The sequence below is a fragment of the Lepidochelys kempii genome, chromosome 2 (assembly GCF_965140265.1).
Source record: "Lepidochelys kempii isolate rLepKem1 chromosome 2, rLepKem1.hap2, whole genome shotgun sequence".
Taxonomy (NCBI): Eukaryota; Metazoa; Chordata; order Testudines; family Cheloniidae; genus Lepidochelys; species Lepidochelys kempii.
The window spans coordinates 59,145,974-59,168,547 of record NC_133257.1 but is presented as its reverse complement, the minus strand read 5'-3'; the positions used below and the strand labels follow the sequence as shown (position 1 = coordinate 59,168,547).

Below are 22,574 nucleotides of genomic sequence, written 5' to 3'. Positions count from 1 at the left end.
CTACGGAATTGGCTGCCAGAGTTGTCTTTGGTGTAAGATCTGGAGTGCCAATTGATCTAGGGTAAGTGGCTAGTCTCTTGGGATGTGGTGTGATTTTTTGTTTTAATAATCTTTTACCACAAAGTTCAGTTTGTCTGGGTGGCAAAATACCATGAAGTCACAGACTGTCCCCTAAGACTTTCCAGGCTATGACTGGTATAGTGATCCAGGAGTTTACATTTGTTACCAGCATAGTGAAATCTAATTATAGAACACACCACCATCTTGGGAAATCTGCCCTGTTTTCTGGCAGTCTGTCCTGAGATAGGCACTCACAGTTGTGAGCCACGCCAGACAGTGTGACAGAAGGTTCTACAAAGTAATCATTCACTGCAACCACAAGAATGATAAGTAAAAGTCCCAAAGGGTGTTTTGGTGTCAGAAGGTTTCCCCTCTTTCTGACTCCCCATTTGAACCTACCACAACATTCAAATAAACAGGAGTGTTAGAAATCCTTAAAGACTAAGCAAATCAGTTACTGATAACTCTCATTACATTGGGAACATGGAGTTTAAGTTAAGAATGATTAAATAGTTGGTGTGCAACAAACAATTACATATTGTTCGTAATGTTGGGGAAAAAAGAGGTGGTGGTAAGTGAGAAAAGGAAGAGGGGATAATTCCAGATCCACATCTTGGAGATGCAGCTTTACTGGTAAAACATTTTTTAAACTTCTGCAATACCTATATGGAACTCCTGAAATTGAACCAGCTATTTCGTAGTAAGACTAGGGATGTGGGAGAGACACCAATTAGAGAGACCACTATGACCAAAACTCATGGCTTCAGGCCATGAGTATCAATCCTTTAATACCTAATGAAAGAATCACAGTAGATTGTAGCTTCATATTTCCAGCAAGATAAGGCAGGGGGAGGGGGGCAGGGAGGCAGGATGAGTTAATGCTAGCCAGATAAGGGTGAAAATTTACAAATCTAAGCTGTCTAGGGAAAATAATAGTGAGAAAGTTGATCATTTAATAAGTGGAGATGAAATTGATGCAAATGGCTAATATTACTTCTAAAAATAATGATCAATAAAGAAAATATATAAAACTGATTAAATAGGAAAGAAAACCCTGTTATTGATAAAGAGATAAGGAATACTTGGAACATTTGACCATATACAAATTAGCTACTCTGGAAAATATGGACCCTACAGTATTAACAGAATTAGTTAATGAACTTACTCTATATACGATTGACCATTATTTTCTGAAATGAAATTCAGATAACTGGGAAGTTTCAAAAGATTAGGAAAAAAACAAATGAAGTTTTCAAAAAAATAAAAAGGAAAAAAGTGATCCTCGAAATCCATATATTGAATTTCTATTCCTAGCAATGGAACAAATGGGCACAAATTCATGAAATAACTACAGAATAACAGGACCACAAACAGTAAGTAGAAATTCACACATAGTACATTGAGGAATTCCAAACACCAGAAAGGAAAAAGAAAGAATTCAAAAGAACCGAGACAAATTAGAAACATGGACAGAAAAATAATTCAATTGGAAAAATACTAGCTAACTCAATTCAATGCACAAACATACAGGGACTGGAAACTTGGAAAGCAGTAATGCTGAAGACCTAAGAATGATAATGGATCGAAAGTTAGACTTGAACAGGCAAGTACAATTTGGCTGTAAAAAAATCCAATGCAGTTTGCCCACACAAAAAGGATCATTCCGCAGAGCAAGGAAGTAGCATTTTTTCTCCATACTGGCTCTGGTGAGACTTTACCTAGTATATTATGTTCAGAAGAGCGGAGCAACAAAATGACCTTCTGCTGTTTTCTGTATAATCAGGATGGATAAAAATCAATGATTAAAAAAAATCAGATTTTTTATTTAAATTGGATTTTTTGATAAAATGCTTTTTGAGGAAAAAAACCCTATCTAAAGGAAGATACATTATAGCTCAAAGATATCTCATCATGGAATAGGGATTATAAATTCTAATTCTATAGTATGAGAATATATGTATGTAATGTTTAAGAAAAGTTTTGTAAATGAGTTCCAATAGTTCATGGATTAGGGACCCAATCTTATGAGGTTCCAGGGGCTTCTGTATAGATTTAGGTTCATCTTTCTATCTACCCAATGGTACTCAGTGCTCAGTAGAAGATACCATCAGAGATGCTTAGTTTTGCAGTTCTCAAACTGTGGATTTGTGTCTCCAGAGATAACATGCTTGTTAACAGCAAAAATGTTTTTAAATAAATAAAATATAGAGAGGTGAGAAGTCACAGACCTCAACCCTATTGTACCCCCGGCAAATTTGTGTACAGAGTCAATCCCTTACCTCTCTCTAAAAGTGCAGTTTCAAAAAGTTCAATGAATAGAAGATTATTGGGGGTGGAACAGATCTGGAAAAGGAAGTCGTCTGGAGATAAATGTGAGAAGGGAGGGACAGGCAGTAGAAACAAAAGTGAAACTTTGAGCAGCATATTCCAGAAGTCTTGAGGTCTTTCTGAGTGTAGCCTTCATTGATTTGAGATCTACTATACCATTCTCTCACTAGAAGGGAAAACCTACAATGGCAGCAGACCGTAAAAGAGATCCAGTTTGGGAATAAGAACCAAGAAATATATGTTTGTTGATGATGTTTTAAAGAAAGTCACACCAGTGAACTGGTGGAAGTCACTTAAGCACTTGGATTCAGAGACTATTGAAGTGATAATCTCACTTTTAACAGCAGTAGCCTCTTCTGCCAGTGTAAGAAAGAATATTTTCTTCCTTTGGACTAATTCATTTCAAATTGAGAAATTGTTTGGGACCTGAAGAAGCAGGAAAGCTTGTTTTTCTTTTCCAGATTATGAACAAACAGGAAAATAAAGGTGAAGACGACTGAGTTAGCTGCATAAGTCCATATTTTAAGTTTCTCATGTTGACCTGGCTGACAGTCTATTTAATTTTTTTAAAAAATATTTCATGTAACTATTTTAGTCAAAAACAATTTTAATCAAAACCTGATTTTAGAAAACTTGAATGTTTAACTAAATTCAAAAATTCATATGCTTGTTTTGTTAAAATATTATATGTTTGCTGTTGAAGGAAAAAAATCCAGAATACATAATGTTGTTGTTTTAGTTAAATAAAACAATTTAAAATGTCTGTCTGGTAATGTTCTCCTCCTAATACAGCATGGCAAAAAAAATCCTCCAAATATTAATGATTAACCTGTTGAACTGGAGATAGTTCACCTCCCAATGACTTCATAAATATCTGCTTCAATTATCTTTGGTAAATGAAATAACCATGCAATCATTCATTTTCTGATTAGTTGTAAAACTAATCTAAAAAGTTTTCAAAGTAAATCACTTAAAAATGTATAGTGTGAACCTTCTAAAAATGGAACGTACATCTCTGAGTTGTGAAGAATATGTATTAAGGTTATAACACCCAACAAGAATGCATTTTTATGTAGTGAAATCGAGTCTTCCTGACTAGTGATGTAAATCAAATCCACCCTGTCTATAATCCATGTGTATTTGCTGTCAACTAACATTGGAACAATACAACTTCTAAAGCCTAAATAAAAAAACCTACCTGACCAAATGTGTGCATGCCACATATGAAAATATAGGGTTGAACCATTTAAAAAGTCTGTAAAGGCTTTCCCAAGAACATAGGCATGAAAGATAAATGTATCTGTATTCCATATTAAGCGATTTCAAAACAAGATTTGTGCCAGGATTAAAAGGTACATTTAAACCACACGGTCATTATGTACTTTTTGAATACACACAGTAGTGCAAATATTTACAGGTTCAGTTAGTTTAAAAGTTTAAGCCACACAGAAAACTGAAATTCAGGTCCAACATTATCTTCGATTAAAACTTTCTACTGTATTTTTTAATCACAGACAGTATATAGAGTCTTACAGTCAAATTTTGCCTTGTTTCACCTTTTGTAATTTATATGACGTTGGTAGGTAACTCAGGGCAGAATTTATAAATCAATATTTAAAATTGGCAAACACCTGGGACTTCAAGTGCTTAGTGTTCAATACATCTCTAATAATTATCTGTATAGTATTTTTAAAAGTCATGTGATTGTATAATCTGACTCTTTCATTTGCACAAAGTTTTCTGTTTGCATTTAATAAAATAAAATCATAGCAAAAGTAATGTTTGTCTTAACTGGCATGAATAGTTTAAAATTAATAGTAGCCTCTTATACTGAATCTGCTAGGAAAGGTTTTTCCTCAGAGACTACAAAAAGCTGGAAGTACTTTTTTTGCTCACTTAGCTCTTACACTGAATCTTTCTATATTAAATAGCAACAGCCCACATAGGGGCCAAAAATTTCAACTTTGGGTATCTAAAATCAGGCTCCAAAAATCAATACTTAGATACAGTACCTTAATAAAAGTGGCTGGATTTTCAGAAGGGTTGAGCACTCTCAAATCCCAAACTAAGTCATTTTTGCACTAGTATGAACAAGTGAAAATAGGTCATCATGAAAGGCACTCTGCCTTCACAATCAGTTTTTGCACTACAGTTGTCATCAATAATTACTTTATATTACAGTAGTACCTTTACTAGCTGTTTTGTGTCACTGGCAACAGAAAGTCAACTTTACAAAAAAAAGAGATAACATACAGCTGTTCACAGTAACTTCATTTGACTAACTGAATATACAAGTTTTTTCAATCCCCATCAGACGGAATATGACAATCATTAGTTATCTGAGTACTTTGTAACACTAGATTACATGAAATGTATTTAAGACAGCAGAATTATGTAATTTATTTTTTCCCAAAAAAAAAATGTTGTTCTGATTTTACATAACAGCAGAGTGCTTTTGGATTCCTCTAATACTCCATGCAATGTTCTGCATACACAAGTCCATGTATTTATATAAAAAGGTTGTGTTTAGGTATTTATTTGAGAATACACAATCTTGTTTCTGTTTCTTGCAACACTTACAAACTGCTTTTCCATCTGGAGTTGGGAGACTTTTCATTTACTGTTAAGGAAAAAAAAAAAGTAAAGTAAAACTAACCAAGTTAGTCACTCAAAGCTATCATTGTTGGGTCTAAATATACACTGTTTTTTGCTATGGAAAAGGAAAATATTAGCAAAATGAAGTAACTCAGGAAGCTTAATTCTAACCTCAGACACATGAAGTTGTCACACCATATATCTTAAAATCCATTTGTGCATGCATACTAGGAGATTTTATTTTAAAGCCACAATGCCGTCCACCTGAATACTGAAGGTTAAGGTTAAGTGTTTGATTTACTGGAGGTTGTTAAACATTCACAAATTGGCTAACTATAACAAAACCAGACTTCTAGGGATATAAACCATATTAAGAACAAATTTTAATGAATATAATTATAAAACTTAAAGGAAAACATACTGGAATTTCTGAATATTAAGAATCTTTGGGCAACAGAACATGTGCCAAATTACTGTTCTAGTTTTCATAACAATGGAACAAAATATGCTAGACATATTCAGTGCTGCACATTAAAAAGAGGTTTCTTTGGACAAATATTTTGTGAAAGTTAGAAGAAACTTTCATTTGACTGCAGCTACTATTTCCTAAGAACGACCAAAATTTGAAATACGGTACCCCAAACTGTATTAAAAAATGGCTTTGTACCAAAACAAAGTCAAAGGTCAATGATCAGTGGTATGAGTATGCAAGGACTTGTATAGCACTCATTCAGGACCAATAATATGTATTTTTCTTAATATAAATCCTTAAACTGAACTGAAATATTGACAAAGGTATAGTGCTGTCATGTGTATCACAAATCTAAGGTCTATTTAGAACTTACAAAGTTAATACTTGCATCAAAGTGTACAAATCAGCAAGCAAAAAACCACAGTTCTTACATTTTCAACTTTACTCCCCCCTTCAACCTCCCACAAGAATACTCAATATGGATAAGGGATTTGAAAACATCTTTTTCATTCTTCCAAAGAAGGTGGAAAATGTAAATTAATTCTATATGCATCAAAAGTAACATACTGAAGAAAGAGTCACAAGAATTATTCTAGCCAGCATTTGGTACAACCCATAATTGTTAAGGCTGCCAAACAATTTTAGATGCTCATTTCTTTCTGAAGCATAGACTTTTTTGACTGAAGCTCAGTGTCCCTGGTCGCTTATCAAAAGGTGAATTTTTATGGTTCTAAGAAGTGTGAAAAAATTCTTACTTGGAAAAAAATTGTCTTTAACAACTTTTGATTGTTTGAAAGATACACACTGAGCATGCACAACAGAACATATTAAATTGACAGATGTACATTTAAAATGATTTATTGTGCATATGTGCACAGCTTATTAATGGGCAAGTTGCGGCTCCTCCTAGGAGAGGAAAAGGAACCCTCTACTCATCTAGTCTTTGGGTATTTGCACAAGCCCCAGAAAATATCCTGTTAATTGTGCTACCTCAGCTGAGGCTTTGGGGGTGGGGAAGGGAGGGACTTGTTAGTAGGTCAACAGCACATAAGGCCCAAGGAGTCTTACTCAGCCAAGTTTGTAAAGTGTCCAGGACCTATCTTCAGTGTGCTTGCTAGTGTCCAGCAGTGGATAGGAGAACACATGCTACACCATTTAAAAGGTGTAGTGAGCTCAAGGGATCATAATGTTGCCCTACTGCAGTGGTTCTCAAGCTTTTGTACTGGTGACCCCTTTCTCGCTGCATGCCTCTGAGTGCGACCACCCCTTATAAATTAAAAAAAAACTTTTTTTTATATTTAACACCATTATAAATGCTGGAGGCAAAGTGGGGTTTGGGGTGGAGGCTGACAGCTTGCAACCCCCTGACGGGTCCCGATCCCCAGTTTGAGAACCCCTGCCCTACTGCATTCTGCTTGCATCTCTCTTATGCACAAAATATGGTTCATAGTACTACCTCCTCAGCCCCTACAGTTATGGCACCAAAGCAACGATTGTGCTTGAAGACATGATTTAGACTTAAGTGCTTCCTTTTTAAAAATTCTATCTTCAGATGTTTTAACTTAAAATGATACCAAAACTATTTCTTCAAATTTTATCTATCACTTTAAAAAATCCAAATGTGAAGAAAATTGGGCTAAATGCCTTTACTTAAAACTCAGCAAACCCTGATAGCTTATTCACTTGGACACATTTATATTTTTATATACTGGTACATATGCTTGTTAGCCTTTGGCTAACGCCTGTTCAAGTGCCTAGTTTTCTAAAGACATTGATAACGACTACTTGGCCTTTTCTTACTGGGTCTTATTACAGAACTGGGACATTTTCTTGACCATTTTAAAACAACTTGAAAGTAATATGCAAAAAACCCTAAATTAATACAATATTAAGGTTGCAGTTAATTACTATAAAGTCAGGAAATGTAAAAGATAAGGTTACACAATTTTTAACTCTGCCCCCAGTAACATATGCCTAAAAAAAGTCATTAGTTATGTAATCACAGCTGATCTAAACTTTTAGAAAAAGATTAGAAAAAGATTAGAAAATGTATCTGAGAAACTGCATGTGATGACAAATACTATTGTAATGTGTATGTTCTTTAATTCTGATCTCTTGAATGTATGCATTATGATAGTATTTGTCGTCACAGGCACCTTCTCAAAGATATTATATGATCTTTTCCAGAACTTTAGATATCCTTAATGTTAAATCATCTTAGTTTTTAATTTAATTCTACTTTAAATTGTCTGAGTGACTACTAATACTACAAAAATTGTATGAAAAACTATCCATGTGTGATTTCCAGGAAATAATTTAACAAAATATTCTTAAGAAATAATTTATAAAAAGAAAAAAACTTACACACTTTTCCTTCTTTTTCTAATTTCCTTAAGTGAAGGGTGAGGTTATTTTCTGCTGCTTTAAGTAAATTTTCAGGAGTTTCCTAAATAGAAATACAATGAATATATAGTCATGCCATATCTGCTAATAATTTTTCTTTTTTGATTTTCATTTTCCTTTTATGTTCAACTTCCCACCAGCAGTGGCAAAGAATTGAAATAAGTCATACAACTTAAATCTCCAGTTTAAATAATATATTTTTCCCCCTCATTTTTTTCATTATGTACTAATTAAGGATAGCATGTGCTTAAGTGCTGTTGTGAATTGGGCCTCTACTGGGATGTTAGTGTGGCTAGAAAATTTTCTTTAGATTTTACTGACAGCTTCATAAATGTGGTTCCCTCCCTCTCTCTGCGCTAGAAAACTTACTTTTCGAAGGTTATTACTCCTAGTTTGCGACAATATTTGCAAAGCTATTGAAAAAGTCACAGCATTGAAAAAAGTTAATTTTGCTAATGCAAGCTATATAAACTCAAATTTCATGACAAAAGAGTTTCAGAATGATAAAGCCCGTCATGCAATTTCCCCATGTTCTTTCCCGGCCAACTTTATGCCCAAATTTGACAATGTATTACAAATAAACCATTTCGAACATTAGTATTTGGCCAAATACGAAGCTCAACATAAGAACGGCCACATTGGATCAAAGGTCTATCTAGCCCAGTACCCGGTCTTCTGACAGTGGCCAATGCCAGGTGCTCCAAAGAGAATGAACAGAACAGGTCATCATCAAGTGATCCATCCCCTCTCTCCCATTCCCAGCTTCTGGCAAACAGAGGCTAGGTAAACCATCCCTGCCCATCCTGGCTAATAGCCATCGATGGACCTATCCTCCATGAACTTATCTAGCTCTTTTTTGAATCCTGTTATAGTCTTGGCCTTCACAACATCCTCTGGCAAGTAGTTCCACATGTTGACTGTGCATTGTATGAAAAAATACTTCCTTTTGTTTGTTTTAAACCTGCTGCCTATTAATTTCATTTGGTGATGCCTAGTTCTTGTGGTATGAGGAGTAAATAACACTTCCTTATTTACTTTCTCCACACCAGTCATGATTTTATAGATCTCTATCATATCCTCCCTTAGTCGTCTCTTTTCCAAGCTCAAAGTCCCACTCCTATTAATCTCTCCTCATATGGAAGCTGTTTCATACCCCTACTCATTTTTGTTGCCCTTTCCTGAATCTTTTCCAATTCCAATATATCTTTTTTGAGATGGGGCGACCACATCTGCATGCAGTATTCAAGATGTGGGTGTACCATGGATTTATATAGAGGCAATATGACAGCAGACAGTTGTACATCAAATTCCCTTTCCACGCCTCAAGGTTTTTTCCACAGTTGCCAGCATTTCTTAAAATTTGAGGGGAATTTTCCCAAATATGCTATGGATCTGGAAGTTAGAGATCTTGTGGGATCTAAATGGCAAATTGTCTTGTTGTTGTCTTGGCAAATTGTCAGTTATTTTTAAAATAAATATCAGAGATGCAAAACAGTTATCTCCATATTAAAAACTTAGAAGTGTCATTGTAAAAATTATTATAAATTAGTGATTGGAGAACCTCAGAATGTTTGTGATTCTGATAAGCATCACAGCTTCTGGATGCTTACCTGAAGTAATGGAGCCTCTTCTTGAAACCACCTCTCCTCATATAACTGTTCCTCTCACAACAGCCTATACCTGTCTTCAAAGGGGGGCGGGGGGGGGGATTTAAAATTCAGAGTACGTTACCCAGGCCTGTCCCCATACCTCTCTGAAATTACATGGGGGACCCACCTCTCCCAAATTTTCTACCCCTTGATATCATTATCCCCCACCGTCCAGTTCCCCTGCTCCTCTGATTAATCCCCCCTTACCACTTACCTCAATGTGTAGGGGGAGGGAGCTACTGGCTCCCTTCCCTGGCTCTGAGCTAGTTTCCACTCTGCACAAAAATCATCAGCCTAGAGTAGCTGCTCAGACAGACAATAGGTAGCAGTCTCTGCCTGATCTGTATGAGAGGTCAGCATTACAGAAAAATCCCTCCTAGGCTGCAGTAGTTCCCAGTCTCCAGGACACAGACTGGAACTTGAAACACCTGAGATGCATTTCCAAAACCCTTTGTAAATCTGTCCAGGATGTTTACAGCCCATGTCCGATTAGGATGGTTGGCCGCTATCTTTTGCCCTCCCTGCATCTTGCGCTTTCCCTTCAGCCCAGCTCAGTGAGTAAGTTTTTTCCTGTAAGCAACACCATGAAAGAATTCTCTATACTGCATGCCCTACACTCTGAGAATTACCATAAAGAGAGGAAGGGTAAGCAGAGAGACTAGCATCTTTAGGGCTCTGTCTGATGATCAATAAATAGGCTTTTGAGTGTACAGACTGTTTTATCTTTAAGTCACAGGATCCAGCTCTTGTTGCCCCATGGCAAGCAGTCAGAACACAGGGTTTCTAGCAGTTTTTAGCCTGCACCTTCCTGAAGCCTGTGGGAGCATGCAACTACAAGTTCTCAAATACCTTGCAGGAGACGCCAATCCTGGACATAAATATGTTTAGTTATTGTCTGACATTGTTCATTCTGATCTATTTTATAACTACAAACTTTCTTGATACTCATGAGGAACGTGTGATTACTAGGCTTAAAAATAATTATGAAAGGTAGAAGTTAATAAAAATAATTTAAGCCCAGATTCAGTAAAGCACTTAAGTTGCGAGACTACTTACATGCTTATAGTCATGTGTGCACTTTGCTACATTAGTCCTTTACTGCACATGACTAGACCAGAAAAAGTGCCAAATGTGGCTCTGCTTAACTATGAAGCTGCCTAAAAGGCCACATACAAACACATAACATGTTGAATTTATTTAATTGAAAATTAAGGTTGTGTTCTTCAGTTCAATTTAATAACATTTTAACTATAATTACCTTGTATACAATCTTTACAAGTTCCATTGATGTAAATGATTTTCCAGCATTCTCCTGCAAAACATTTAGGATTTGTTGTTCACGTGCATTTCGGTGAGAAATGTATCCTTGAATTTTAGCACGTGCATCTTGCACTACTGGGCCATGTCCTAAATTCAAACACAATTACAAGAGTTTTTTCATATAAGAAACAGAATATTTTAAACAACTTATTTAATAATTTGCTCACAAATATCCTCTCACTTTGGTAAAAAGCTCTGATAAGCCTACAAATCCTATGGAAGCAGCAGCATCCCTGTACTTCCCACCCTGCCAATGTGGAAATATTTAAAAAAACAGACACTCCAGCGGGAATGCGGGAACCTCCCCTACCCGGTCTCTTCCTCACCCCTGCCCAGCCTATTCTCCCTAAAGCCACACCCCACCTCTTCTTCTGAGGTCCTGCCCCCATCCACTCCTCTTCCCCCTCCCTCCCGTCACTCACTGCTTTTCCCCTCCCATCTCCACCCAAGTCAGGAGGGACTTGCCTGTGGAACCAGGGCTGGGAGCTGCAGCTGCCCAATGAAGGTAGGAGGCAGCCCTTGCTGAGTAGGGGTTGGAGTGAGTGATGACACAGCGCCTCCCCCGCTCACAATAACCGGACTTTGGATGTCTGGTCAGTAGATCTGAACGGACACTGTCAGGTCCCCAAAGTCCGGTCGAAAACCGGGCACCTGGCCACCCGACTGCCAGTATATCTTTGATTCTCCATTACAGTGTGTTTTAGACACACTGTAGACCACAGGGTTATCAATAGAATCATTGCCAAGTTTCACTTTACAGGCTGTAGTGTATGTACACAGGTTAAAAGGCTAGAACATGGGAAAGAAGAAAGAGCAGAGAGAACAACAGACCTGGAAAGATTTGAGGGGGAAAGGACAACACAATAGGAAAAAAGTGGATGCTGCTCTGGCCTGTTTTTTTTGTTTTGTTTTTTTTAAAAACACAATGAATATTTTTCAGAGGCATGATAAAAAGACATCAATCAAAAAAACTGGAATTTGATAGAGCAAGAATAAAGAACTGTCAAGAAAGGTAATATACTGTCCATTTAAAATTTGATTAAATTTGGCATAAAATGTATTTTGGACACATTAAGACAAATTGCAAATAGTGGAATTATAGAAGTGCTTTGAAACCAAAGTAGAAAAAGGGATCATCATTTTTATCTATGAAGCAGTGAACTTTGAGGAATCTGTGGTATTGCCCTGATGATATAAAATACTAAAAGTTTAATTGTTTTGGTTTGTACAATACACACATGAATATATGCAAACATAATTTGAACGATGCCTTCTTTCTGGAGAAATCAATTGCCAATATGTAGGGAAATTCTTAGAGTTTTTTGTGGCAAGAGGCAGATAAATCACGTACTGTATATTGTACAGAACTGAGATACACACATACATAATAGTTGCTAACATAGTTAAGGCTGCAACTCGGGTTCTTTTATAAGATTAAAATTATTGGGGTGCTCAGAATTAAACAGTTTCTTTTGAAGTTCTTTTGGGCTCTACATTTTTGGAATTATTCTCCAGCTATAGTTGTATTTTTGAGACAGTTAAGTAAATTGCTCAAACCAAGTTTTAGTTCTAGGACTTCAAAAACGAAGAAACATTTTTGGAAATTATGACTAAGCGCCATGACTTTTCAGTTCCTTATAATTTAAAATTGACTTACTTTTCACTCTCTTCCCCAAGTCCTTCTGAAATCAGTGTCCTAGGAGGTACTGGGGCTGATGTAGTGCAAAGTGCCTGACAATCCAAAGACTAGGAGCCTAATTCTTCACTGTCTGGCACTCTGTAGTAATTGACACTGTGCAAAGTGGGTGCAAAATGCTGTCATATCACAATGGTAGCATTTATACTTGGTGTGCATGTGTGGTCCATGGGTCCCAGACTCATTTTGTCTCAGAAGTGGCAGTTTGGAACAAAAGAACTGGCCCTCTTCAGTGCTTGACGCATACATGATAAAGACTACCATAAAAGGAGTCCATGCTAAGATAATAAGTCTTGTAGGGAGTATGGGGAGAGTTTAAGCCCGACAGGCAACTAGGTGGAACTTGTAAGTTTGGCAGAAATTGATTAAGTCTTTTCAGCACAAAAAGTTTATGTACATTAAACTTTATATATTGATTTCAGCACATACAGACCTATGCATTTAATACTATGCAGTGAAGCCTATTTTATGCACATAAAACTTTTAGTTGAAATATGTGTGTGCTTTCAGTATATTACTTTTAAAAGTAAAATTCCAAGACAAAAAGTATCCTTATGTTGAAGTTCATTTTGCTTGACAAAACAAACAAATATAACATACTAATGATGTTAATGTTAAAAAAGTTAGTAAAAAGTGTACTTTAAAAAAAAGGAAATGATCAGTTAAGGTACAGTGAATAGAGACTGTAATACAGTAATTGTTCATTCTCAAAGCCTACAGTGGTGAAAAGTCACATTAAACATTCCAAAACAAACCTTAGTTCTGAATCACAAGATATAGTTATCAACAAACCTATCATTTCAATTTGAAAAAGATTTAACACACTCCACCTCCAGTGAGCTAGAGATCTAATGTTTGGATATGAAAATGGAACCAAAATTTTGCAAAGTTCAGGAAGGTTCACACATCCTGCACACCAGGTCATCTCCAGCAACCACGTACATGTACACTTTTCTGTCTATGACACTGGGTCAAAATTGAAAAATTTGGACCCTAATCTGGATATAAACCTGTCCCAACTTTTGCGAGCACTCAGATTTATAGTTGGTTTGAGCTCTTTTCCATTTGAACACAAACACCCCATCAATAAATCTATTAAGTGACTTGCAAAAAAATTACAAATACATTTCTAGATCTATTCCATATGTGTATTTTAATGGAAGTATTTTAATGTTTTAATAGTTTAGACCTTATGCAAACACTGGTTTGTATCACCCTAGATACCCATATGTATCCCATCATCATAGCACTAGGGTGCATCACAACAATGAAGGAATCTATTTTCGTAACACTCCTTGGAAGTAGTATCATTACTCATATATTACAGAGGAGAAATTTAGGCAGAGAGAGAAGTGACATTCTCAAGTCACACAGCAAGTTTGTGACAGAAGTAGGAATTGACCACAAATCCTAAATCAGAGGATTAACCACAAGGCCATTCTTCCTCCCCCATTTAATACTGTTAAGGAACTAAAACATTTGTCAACTTTTATTACTTAACAGGAGAAATTCTGCTCTCCTCATGTGATACTCCGAAACCTTAGAAAAAAATTACACTTTATTAATTTTCTTTATAAAACTGTGAAGCTCCAAGTGGGCTTTCTACCTTACAGCAGAAGAGTGGATGGTGTTCTCATATGGTATAGGTGCTTAAATGTGAAATTTGTGGTCATGGCTACAATGAGAAGTTGGAATGATAGAGTCTTTGTTCTGTATTTGGAGGGCTAAAATTGAGATCTTGATGGCAGTCAATATTGGAAAAATCTATGTTGTTAAGTGGGAGACTATCCGAATTTCTGAATATTAGTTGAGGCTGTCCAGGACTATATGGACAGAATTAAAGTTGGTTTTTTAAATACAAAATGTGATACTATACAATTGTACATTTATTTAAGAGACTGCAAGAACTGTGAGTGTATTAGTATATAACATTTTGGTAATGGTTAATTTTCATCGTTTTAAATTCTTCATTTTAGGGAGTCTAAGTTCAAATATTCCTTGGAACATATTAACTTTAATACTGTTTAGCACCTTAAAATTAAGAAAGATTTGTCTGTTGATAATGGACATTCAATTTTTAAAGTACTCACACTTCCTAGCAGAAAAGCTGTATGAATAGAGAAGTGAGAGAGCCCTCTGGTGGCCAAAGTATCAGTTCCCAGGGAGATTTATAAAACACTAACAGTGGATAGGTTCTATTGTATATTCAATTCAAAAAACTAATGTTAAATATAAAAAGTTATATGGAAAAAATAAAAAAAAAAACCTCATCCATATAAAGACATTCACACCAGGCAAATGGTCATGTTGTTGCAATGAATCATGGCCTCCTCCTAGATTTAATTCAGAGTTCAGATGGAATAAGAGAAGCCTCAGGAGAGAGAGAGAGAGTGTGTATGGGGGAGAGAGTTGCGTGACAGAGGAAAAGGAAAGGTGGAGAATAAGGCTGTCAAACAGAAAGGATTCTCAGCATGAATAAAACTGAACACAAATCAAAAAAGTTACTATAATAAATTTACCAATTTTAATACAGTCAATAGTGGTAATAGAAAACTGCTCTCTGATTCAGGAATAACTATTGTTTATGGAAGTGCACAAATATTTTATTAAACATGGTTAAGGAAATAAAATTAGTTCCAATTCAAAATGCTGTACCAGGATACCTATGGCCATCAGCCCCTGAAAATGCACAATATCCTATTGCTTTATTAGAATCTTAATTAGTGTATGTATTTGTCTATTGCCAGCAGCGTGTTAGGTGCTTTAGATAAGCAGAAACACAAGCTTCCTGCCTTAAAGAATTTGTAATCTAGATGGATAATAAAACAGAGAGGGGGATAAGAGAAAGAGAATTGTGACGAAAAGGTGGAATTTAACACATACTTTTGGCATGAGGAAAGCTAAACAAAGAAGAGGAACATGGTTTGTAGACCTTACACGGAAGGCAGTGTGGCCTAGTGGATAAGGTATTGGACTGTGACTCAGAGCACCTGGAATCTAATTTTCAGCTTTACCACTGGTTAGCTTGGGCAAGTCAGTTTACTTCCCCCATCTGTAAAATGGGAATAATGATCTTACCTCTAGGGTAATGTGCTTTAAGATCTACAGATGAAAAATTATATCTTTTGGAAATAGTACATTTTAACAAAGAACATAGAATATCAGGGTTGGAAGGGACCTCAGGAAGTCATCTAGTCCAACCCCCTGCTCAAAGTAGGACCAATCCCCAATTTTTGCCCCAGATCCCTAAATGACCACCTCAAGGATTGAACTCACAACCCTGGGTTTAGCAGACCAATGCTCAAACCACTGAGCTATCCCTCCCCCCAAATGAAGAAAGAGTGGAGGTATGGTAGACTAAATCAAGGAAACTACTCATAGAAGGTTCACGTTATGAAGGCCAAGATACTAACTGGGTTCAAAAAAGAACTAGGTAAGTTCAATGCTATTAGCCAGAATAGGCAGGAATGGTGTCCCTAGCTTCTGTTTGCCAGAAGATGGGAATGGGTAACCGGGGATGAATCATTTGATTACCTCTTCTATTCATTCCCTCTGAAGCACCTGGTATTGGCCACCGTCGGAAGACAGGATACTGGGCTAGATGTCCATTGATCTGACCCAGCATGGCCGTTCTCATGAAGAAGGCAGAAACAAGAGTTTGAAGTTATTTAATCATGAAAAATGCAGGGTGTGGGGAAGGGAATGAAAAGAGAAGATGGAAAACGTAGGCAGGAGCCAGGATATGCAATCTTGAAAGAGAATAAGGAACTTAAATCTTACTGTCACATAGTAAGTTTTAAATTCAGTCTTGCCAAAAAGAGGCATAATTTTATATGAAAATTAAATGTTTTCCAAGATTAAAAAAGAAAAGTCAAGGAGATAGAATAAATTAGAGGATAATTAATGGAATATGGAGTTTGACCTCTTGGTCACTGGATCAAATTCAGCATAGTTCGTTAACTAAAATAATAATCTGATTGATAACTTGGTGGCCTCTATGAAATGAATTTATGGTCTCAATCCAGTTTGTAATGGGCAGCTGTCTACCTCAAATCATGACCACAATTGGCTTTCTTAGCCGTAATCTGACTAGAGAACCCAAGGACTCAAGTGCTATACATACTGAACTGACCCTTTACCCCCGCCCCGCTGTATAGGTGGTCTTTTTAGTCAGGTTTAGATGCAGTGGCAGGATGGTGTGAAGCAGCTTGCACTGATGCTGCCTCTGCCGCATGTATTCTGTAACAGAAAATTCTGGTTTTCTGAGCTATCAATTCTGCACTTCTCACAACCACAAGTTTCACTCAAATACAAAAATGCTCATGAGAGAAATGGATAGCATCATGGCAAGCACACACACAGTGTCTTAAATAGAATAAGCTGAACACCCTTTAGCTAATTATAATAGCTAAACACTGGATAAGATAAATTAAGTATTATATAAATACTGTATTATTTGACTGTAGTAAGAGTTCTTACATTCTTAGAGGAGCTATTTTAAAATATTTGACATAAATTAGTAGATCTAATTAAGAAAACGTAAACTACCAACCAGGGTATATTAAGTCAGCTTGCATTTGCAACAGAATTTCCAATGATTTCATGTAGTCATACAAGTCTTCAAATACAGCTGTCCCTTCTCCTAGAATACAGTCACCAGAAAATATAGCATTTTCTTCCACTAGATGTAAAGCCATATGATCATCAGTGTGCCCAGGTGTATATAAGACTCTATTAAATGAAAGAATGAATAAATTTTTATGCAACAATCACATATACACCATTTACATGTGACAGAAGCAAATGTTGATAAAGCCATGACTTAATATGGTACTCCAGAAAAAACCTCTGTAAAAGAATCCTTATTAGGGAAAGAGGGTTAATATGAAATGTCAGCTTAGAGATGATGTGATTTGGGCTAACCTGGTCCATTTTCTTAAGCTTCATAAACATATAATCATCCTGGCTGGGATGATTTAACTGGGAATTGGTCCTGCTTCGAGCAGGGGGTTGGACTAGATGACCTTCTGGGGTCCCTTCCAACCCTGATATTCTATGATTCTATGATTCTATGATATATGCAAACTGGCAAACATAATTAGCTCTAATATTCTATTCTATAACATAGGTCCTTATACCATACTCATCACTGTAGTATCTGAGCACCTTCTTTTAGTGCATTACACGACATGGCTAATATTCAGGGTGACCAGATGCCCCGATTTTATAGGGACAGTCCTGATTTTCAGGTCTTTTTCTTATATAGGCTCCTATTACCCCCTACCCCCGTCCCGATTTTGCACACTTGCTGTCTGGTCACTCTACTAATATCTGTCATGTGGGGTTCGTTTTCTTATTCTTTCCACAGGAGAAGAAATATGTGCTGTGGTTTTGTTTAAGTTTTTTTTAAAAAAAAAAAAACCACACATACACATTTATGTTGGGGAAAGCAAGGTCAAAGAAATGTGCTTTGCACTTGGAGCTGAAGGTGGGGTGAGGTTTGTGAATTTCCCTCAGTTCCCCGGGGAGCTCATTCATAGTGTCAGGCCATCCCCTTAGAAAGCTCTGTCTCCCGCATAGGTGAGCTTTACCCCATTGTAGAAAGTTCCACTGGGCCAGAGGAGCAAATTTGTCTATCATAGTCTTCATCCTGGACTTTTGGGCAATCTTTTAGATTTCCTAAGTCTAGGTCATTGAGCGCTTTGAAGATAAGGACCAAGACCATTAACTCGATTCAATATTCTATGGGGAGCCTGCGCAGGGAGTGGAGGCCAGGTCTGATGTGTTCACTATTGCTTATGTTGCTAAGGAGACATGCTGCAGTATTCTTGAACCAGTTGGATTTTCTTAAGGGTTGAAGGCTTTATGCCCAGGTATACTACATTGCTGTAGCTCAGCTGAGAGATGATGAAGGCATGAATAAGTGAGGCCAGGTCATCGTTTATCAGGATGGGACAGAGTCTTCCAGCAAACTAGGGATGGTTTAAAGCCTTACCTGGGGATGCTGCTATATAAGAGCTTAGCATCAGTGAGGAATCCAATAGCATTACTAAACTATAGACTGGACTGACCAATTGCGGGTGGATGCCTTCAACTAAAGGAGACAGCACCATAGCTGCCAACAGTTCAAAATGCTTTCCTCTGCCCACCACTATAAACTCTATCTTGCTCTGGTTCATCTTCAACCTGTTGTTCTTCATTCACGAGCTGATCTTGTCCAAGCATTATGTAGGCCAACTTAGGAGTAATGGTATGTCTTCAGAAACGTAATTATTTAAACGGCAAGCCCTTTTTTTACCCCTAGCGTAGCTGATCTTTTTTCTCTCCAAAACTTATTTTTAATATATGAAATGCTTTCAAACAGATATATCTTTTACTACTTGCAGTCGATCTTGCAGCCAGCCTACTGCTGTGTTCTACAACACTGAAATAGTTTAATTCACCACTGACTTGAAAGGCACTCCCTCTGAGTAAGGAAAGGAAGCAGGCTGTCTCCTTAAAACTGGCTGGAGCAGTAGCGCAGTGTTATTTTGATGGGAGAATTCTGGACAGAGAAGGGCCTAAGGAATTTTAATATTAGAAGGAATTACCAGGACAAGCAATCTGATGCAAATACCTTTGTACAGGGTTCATCACAACCACTGAGAACACAAAATACATTTCAGTTTGAAACTGTTCAATTAGTTGTTCAGCAATTTTGTTGCTTCCCAACTACAGTGAACAATTGTACACAGGGCGTTTCAAGAAATATGGTTTAATTACAAGTGTTTTAATCCCCCTGTGTAGATTGTTTCAAAAGATTAACAGCCCATGCATCCTCTTTGAAGAAACCTTTTCACCATAAGAATGACACCCACAACTTTGAGAATCACCTTTCTACAAAAAAAACAAAAACAAAAAGAACACCACACCCACTAATTAAAAAATAAGTTATCCTGAAAACTCAACCTAAAAACAAAAAGTAAATTAATACAAATCTAAAAAACGAAAACTTTACTGCAAGCAGAGTTTTTATTTTTTACCTTGAAATGAGACAAGAACCAAAGAATCCATGAAGTACATTATTGAATTTGTTATTATCTATTTTACATGGAAGCCACTCAGAAACTATGATGATGGGCAGCTGTATAAAACACTATAGAATATAGATGGTTGCCCAAATGAACAGTTTTATCTAGGGAACCCTTAATAATTTTTCTAGGGAGGCTAGATAGTGCTGAAATCAGGGGCTGGATCCAGCGAATATTAGGTAATCCCCTCTCACATAAGTAGGTCCTCTTGACTTCAACAATACTATTCAGCTGCAGAAAGACTACCTGCATGAGTAAGTGGTGCAGGATCTGACATATAGGCAGCCCTCCAGTCAATTATATCAAAAAAATAATTTCCACCGTGGCATATTCATGAATCTCCTCAACTGTTTTGGCTGTCTTAAAAATAAGAGCTAAATTATGATGCAGTTATAAATAGTAACTTCAGGATTATGAGGTATGAGAGGAAAACATACTTAGTTTTAAAAGCTGACTTAGCCTACTAGCACAGAACTAACATTTACCTGAGAGTGGCTCCCTCCGTTTTTAACACATCTCCATCTTTTAGGTATGAATACTTTAGCTTTTCTCCTTCTATTATTTCCTCACGATGTGGAGTGCGTGGAAGCTTACTTATGCAATATTCGGAACCTATTTAAAAAAAACAGACTACATTTTAGATCATTCATAGTTAGGACTCTACCAAATTCATGGCCCATTTTGGTCAATTTCACGGTCAGAATTAAAAAAATAATAAATTTCATTATTTCAGCTATTTAAATTTCACCGTGTTGTAACTGTAGAGGTCCTGTCCCAAAAAGGAGTCTGGGGGAGGGGGGATGCAAGATTATTGTGTGTGGGGGGGAAGGGGGGTTGCCATACTGCTACCCTTACTTCTGAGCTGCTGCTGGCGGCGGCGTTGCCTTCAGAGCTGGGCTGCTGGAGAGCAGCAGCTGCTGGCCAGGAGCCCAGTTCTGAAGGCAGAGCTGCTGCCAGTAACAGCAGCACAGAAGTAAAGATGGGATGGTACGGTCACCCTTACTTCTGCGCTGCTACCTGCAGAGCTGGGCCCTCAGTCAGCAGCCACCACTCTGCATCTACCCAGGTCTGAAGGCAGCAGCACAGAAGTAAGGGTGGCATGGTATGGTATTGCCACCCTTACTTCTGCGCTGCTGCTGGCAGGTTGCTGCTTTCAGAGCTGGGCACCTGGCCAACAGCCACAACTCTCTGGGCACCCAGCTCTGAAGGCAGCGCAGAAGTAAGGGTGTCAATACCATGCCCCCCTCTCCCCCCCAAATAACTCCTTTTTGGGTCAGGACCCAAAATTTGAGAAAAGCTGGTCTTCCCTGTGAAATCTGTACAGTATAGGGTAAAGGCACACAAAAGACCAGATTTCACGGTCCATGACGCTTTTTTCATGGCCCTGAATTTGGTAGTACCCTATTCATAGTTAAGCACTGATTAATCTCAGGTCGCTAGCATGGATGGCCCATAAAATTACAAAATGTCAGTAGATGCACCATTATGCATGAGTCTATTTCAATGCAAAGTTAAAGAATAAAAAAAGTTTATTGCAATAACAACTCATGTATATGAAGGAACATTTAATCATATCTACATCAACAAGACCACTCAGACACCTACAAAAACCTCTAAAATTGGTGTTCTGCATCAGTAATGTTTTTTAAAGAGGATAAACAAAAAATGACTTCTCCAAATGAAATTTCACTAGTTTCATTTGGAGAAGTTGCATCTTGTTCATTAAGACACAAACACCATTTCCAGCAGCACTTGGGGACTCCTTGGAAGTAACTCTGGCTAGTTTAAAAAATCTGGTGAGGTTTCAGCCTGTGGCAATATCCCACAAAACACAGAAGGGCTGCATTTTTTGTACTGTTCATAAAGTATGAAGAGAAACAGCTTTCTCCGCTTACAGATTTAACCAAAAAAGCATCATTGAATGTTTATCAATATGATATCTTGTTTATTTTGGATAAGGACAAACATGCAAAGTGTCCCTACCTTACACAATCTGGGGTCTGGGCGTTCACCAAAAATTTCCATTTGAGTGGTTACCAGCCATCTCACCCAGTTATTTACTTGTTGTTCAAGTGAAAATAATGGTCAATTGATTATTCTCAGTGTTAAGTCAGGGAGGAATCTCTTGTTGTTGGGTGAATTATCAATGGTAAATTAATTTCTCTCTCATCATTTACAGACAAAAGACTATTAACAGCATGAGGCTTTTCCCCTTCCAAATATGTATATATTGACATGAAAAAACATTTTGGAGCGCATCTAAACCAAACATTCATACTATTTACTGTATTCATACTATGAGCTGTATCAGCATCAAGTGTTTAAATACACTCTACAGCTCACATGAAGATCTCAAGTGCACAGTCAAACTAACAATCCTCCAAAACACTCTAGTTAGAGGGTCCCTGTCCCCATAGCTAACCAGTAGTGCCCCTTCAGTAACTGTCAAATTAAACTATAATCTTCTGCCTACCATTGTGGATGTTTCTACAAATATCAGATATGCCTCCAGTATGATCATGGTGCCAGTGTGTCACTAAAATTTCCTGGATTGAGATGTTGAACTCAGCCAGTGCCTGTTTTAAACAGCCAATATATTCAGGTATAGCTGGCTCTCCCGTGTCAATAAGGATCCTTCTACATTTAAAGAGAGAAAATATGGCAGAAATGTTCAATTACAAAAGTCATTAGAGAATTAAGAGACTCCCTGGGTGATGAAACCCTAAATACTACAGGAAGAACACCTCTTCATGCTATATACGGCTGCAGTGTTATCAGCAGAAATACTCAAATTGCATTCCCCGCATTGTAAGATAGAGGACTCCGGGCAGTATGTTCTTTATCAGGGCCCTGGCACTGCTTTGGTCCAGAACAGCCTAAATTCAGTGAGGTTTGGGCATGCTGCAGAAGGTGACCAAATGTCCCGATTTTATTTAGGGTGACCAGATGTCCTGATTTTATAGGGACAGCCCTGGTTTTGG

The 22,574-nt window shown here is 37.3% G+C and overlaps 1 protein-coding gene across 4 annotated transcripts in view; it reads right to left on the bottom strand.

Moving 5' to 3' along the window:
* LACTB2 (lactamase beta 2) overlaps positions 1-22,574 on the bottom strand; it is a 33,274-nt gene that overhangs the window by 9,687 nt on the left and 1,013 nt on the right. For 2 of the 4 annotated variants that reach the window (XR_012157168.1, XM_073330870.1), the window contains exons 2-7: positions 22,067-22,230; positions 20,079-20,205; positions 17,076-17,254; positions 10,766-10,914; positions 7,820-7,901; positions 4,969-5,008 (exon numbers count right to left, since the gene is read on the bottom strand). Coding sequence is in view for 3 of the 4 variants with exons in the window: in XM_073330870.1 (XP_073186971.1) it covers positions 4,969-5,008; positions 7,820-7,901; positions 10,766-10,914; positions 17,076-17,254; positions 20,079-20,205; positions 22,067-22,230 (741 nt within the window). In the remaining variant the exon portion in view is untranslated. Of the gene's footprint in view, positions 1-3,674; positions 5,009-7,819; positions 7,902-10,765; positions 10,915-17,075; positions 17,255-20,078; positions 20,206-22,066; positions 22,231-22,574 lie in introns of those variants that run through there. The other 2 variants (XM_073330872.1, XM_073330871.1) reach the window with 2 other exon arrangements.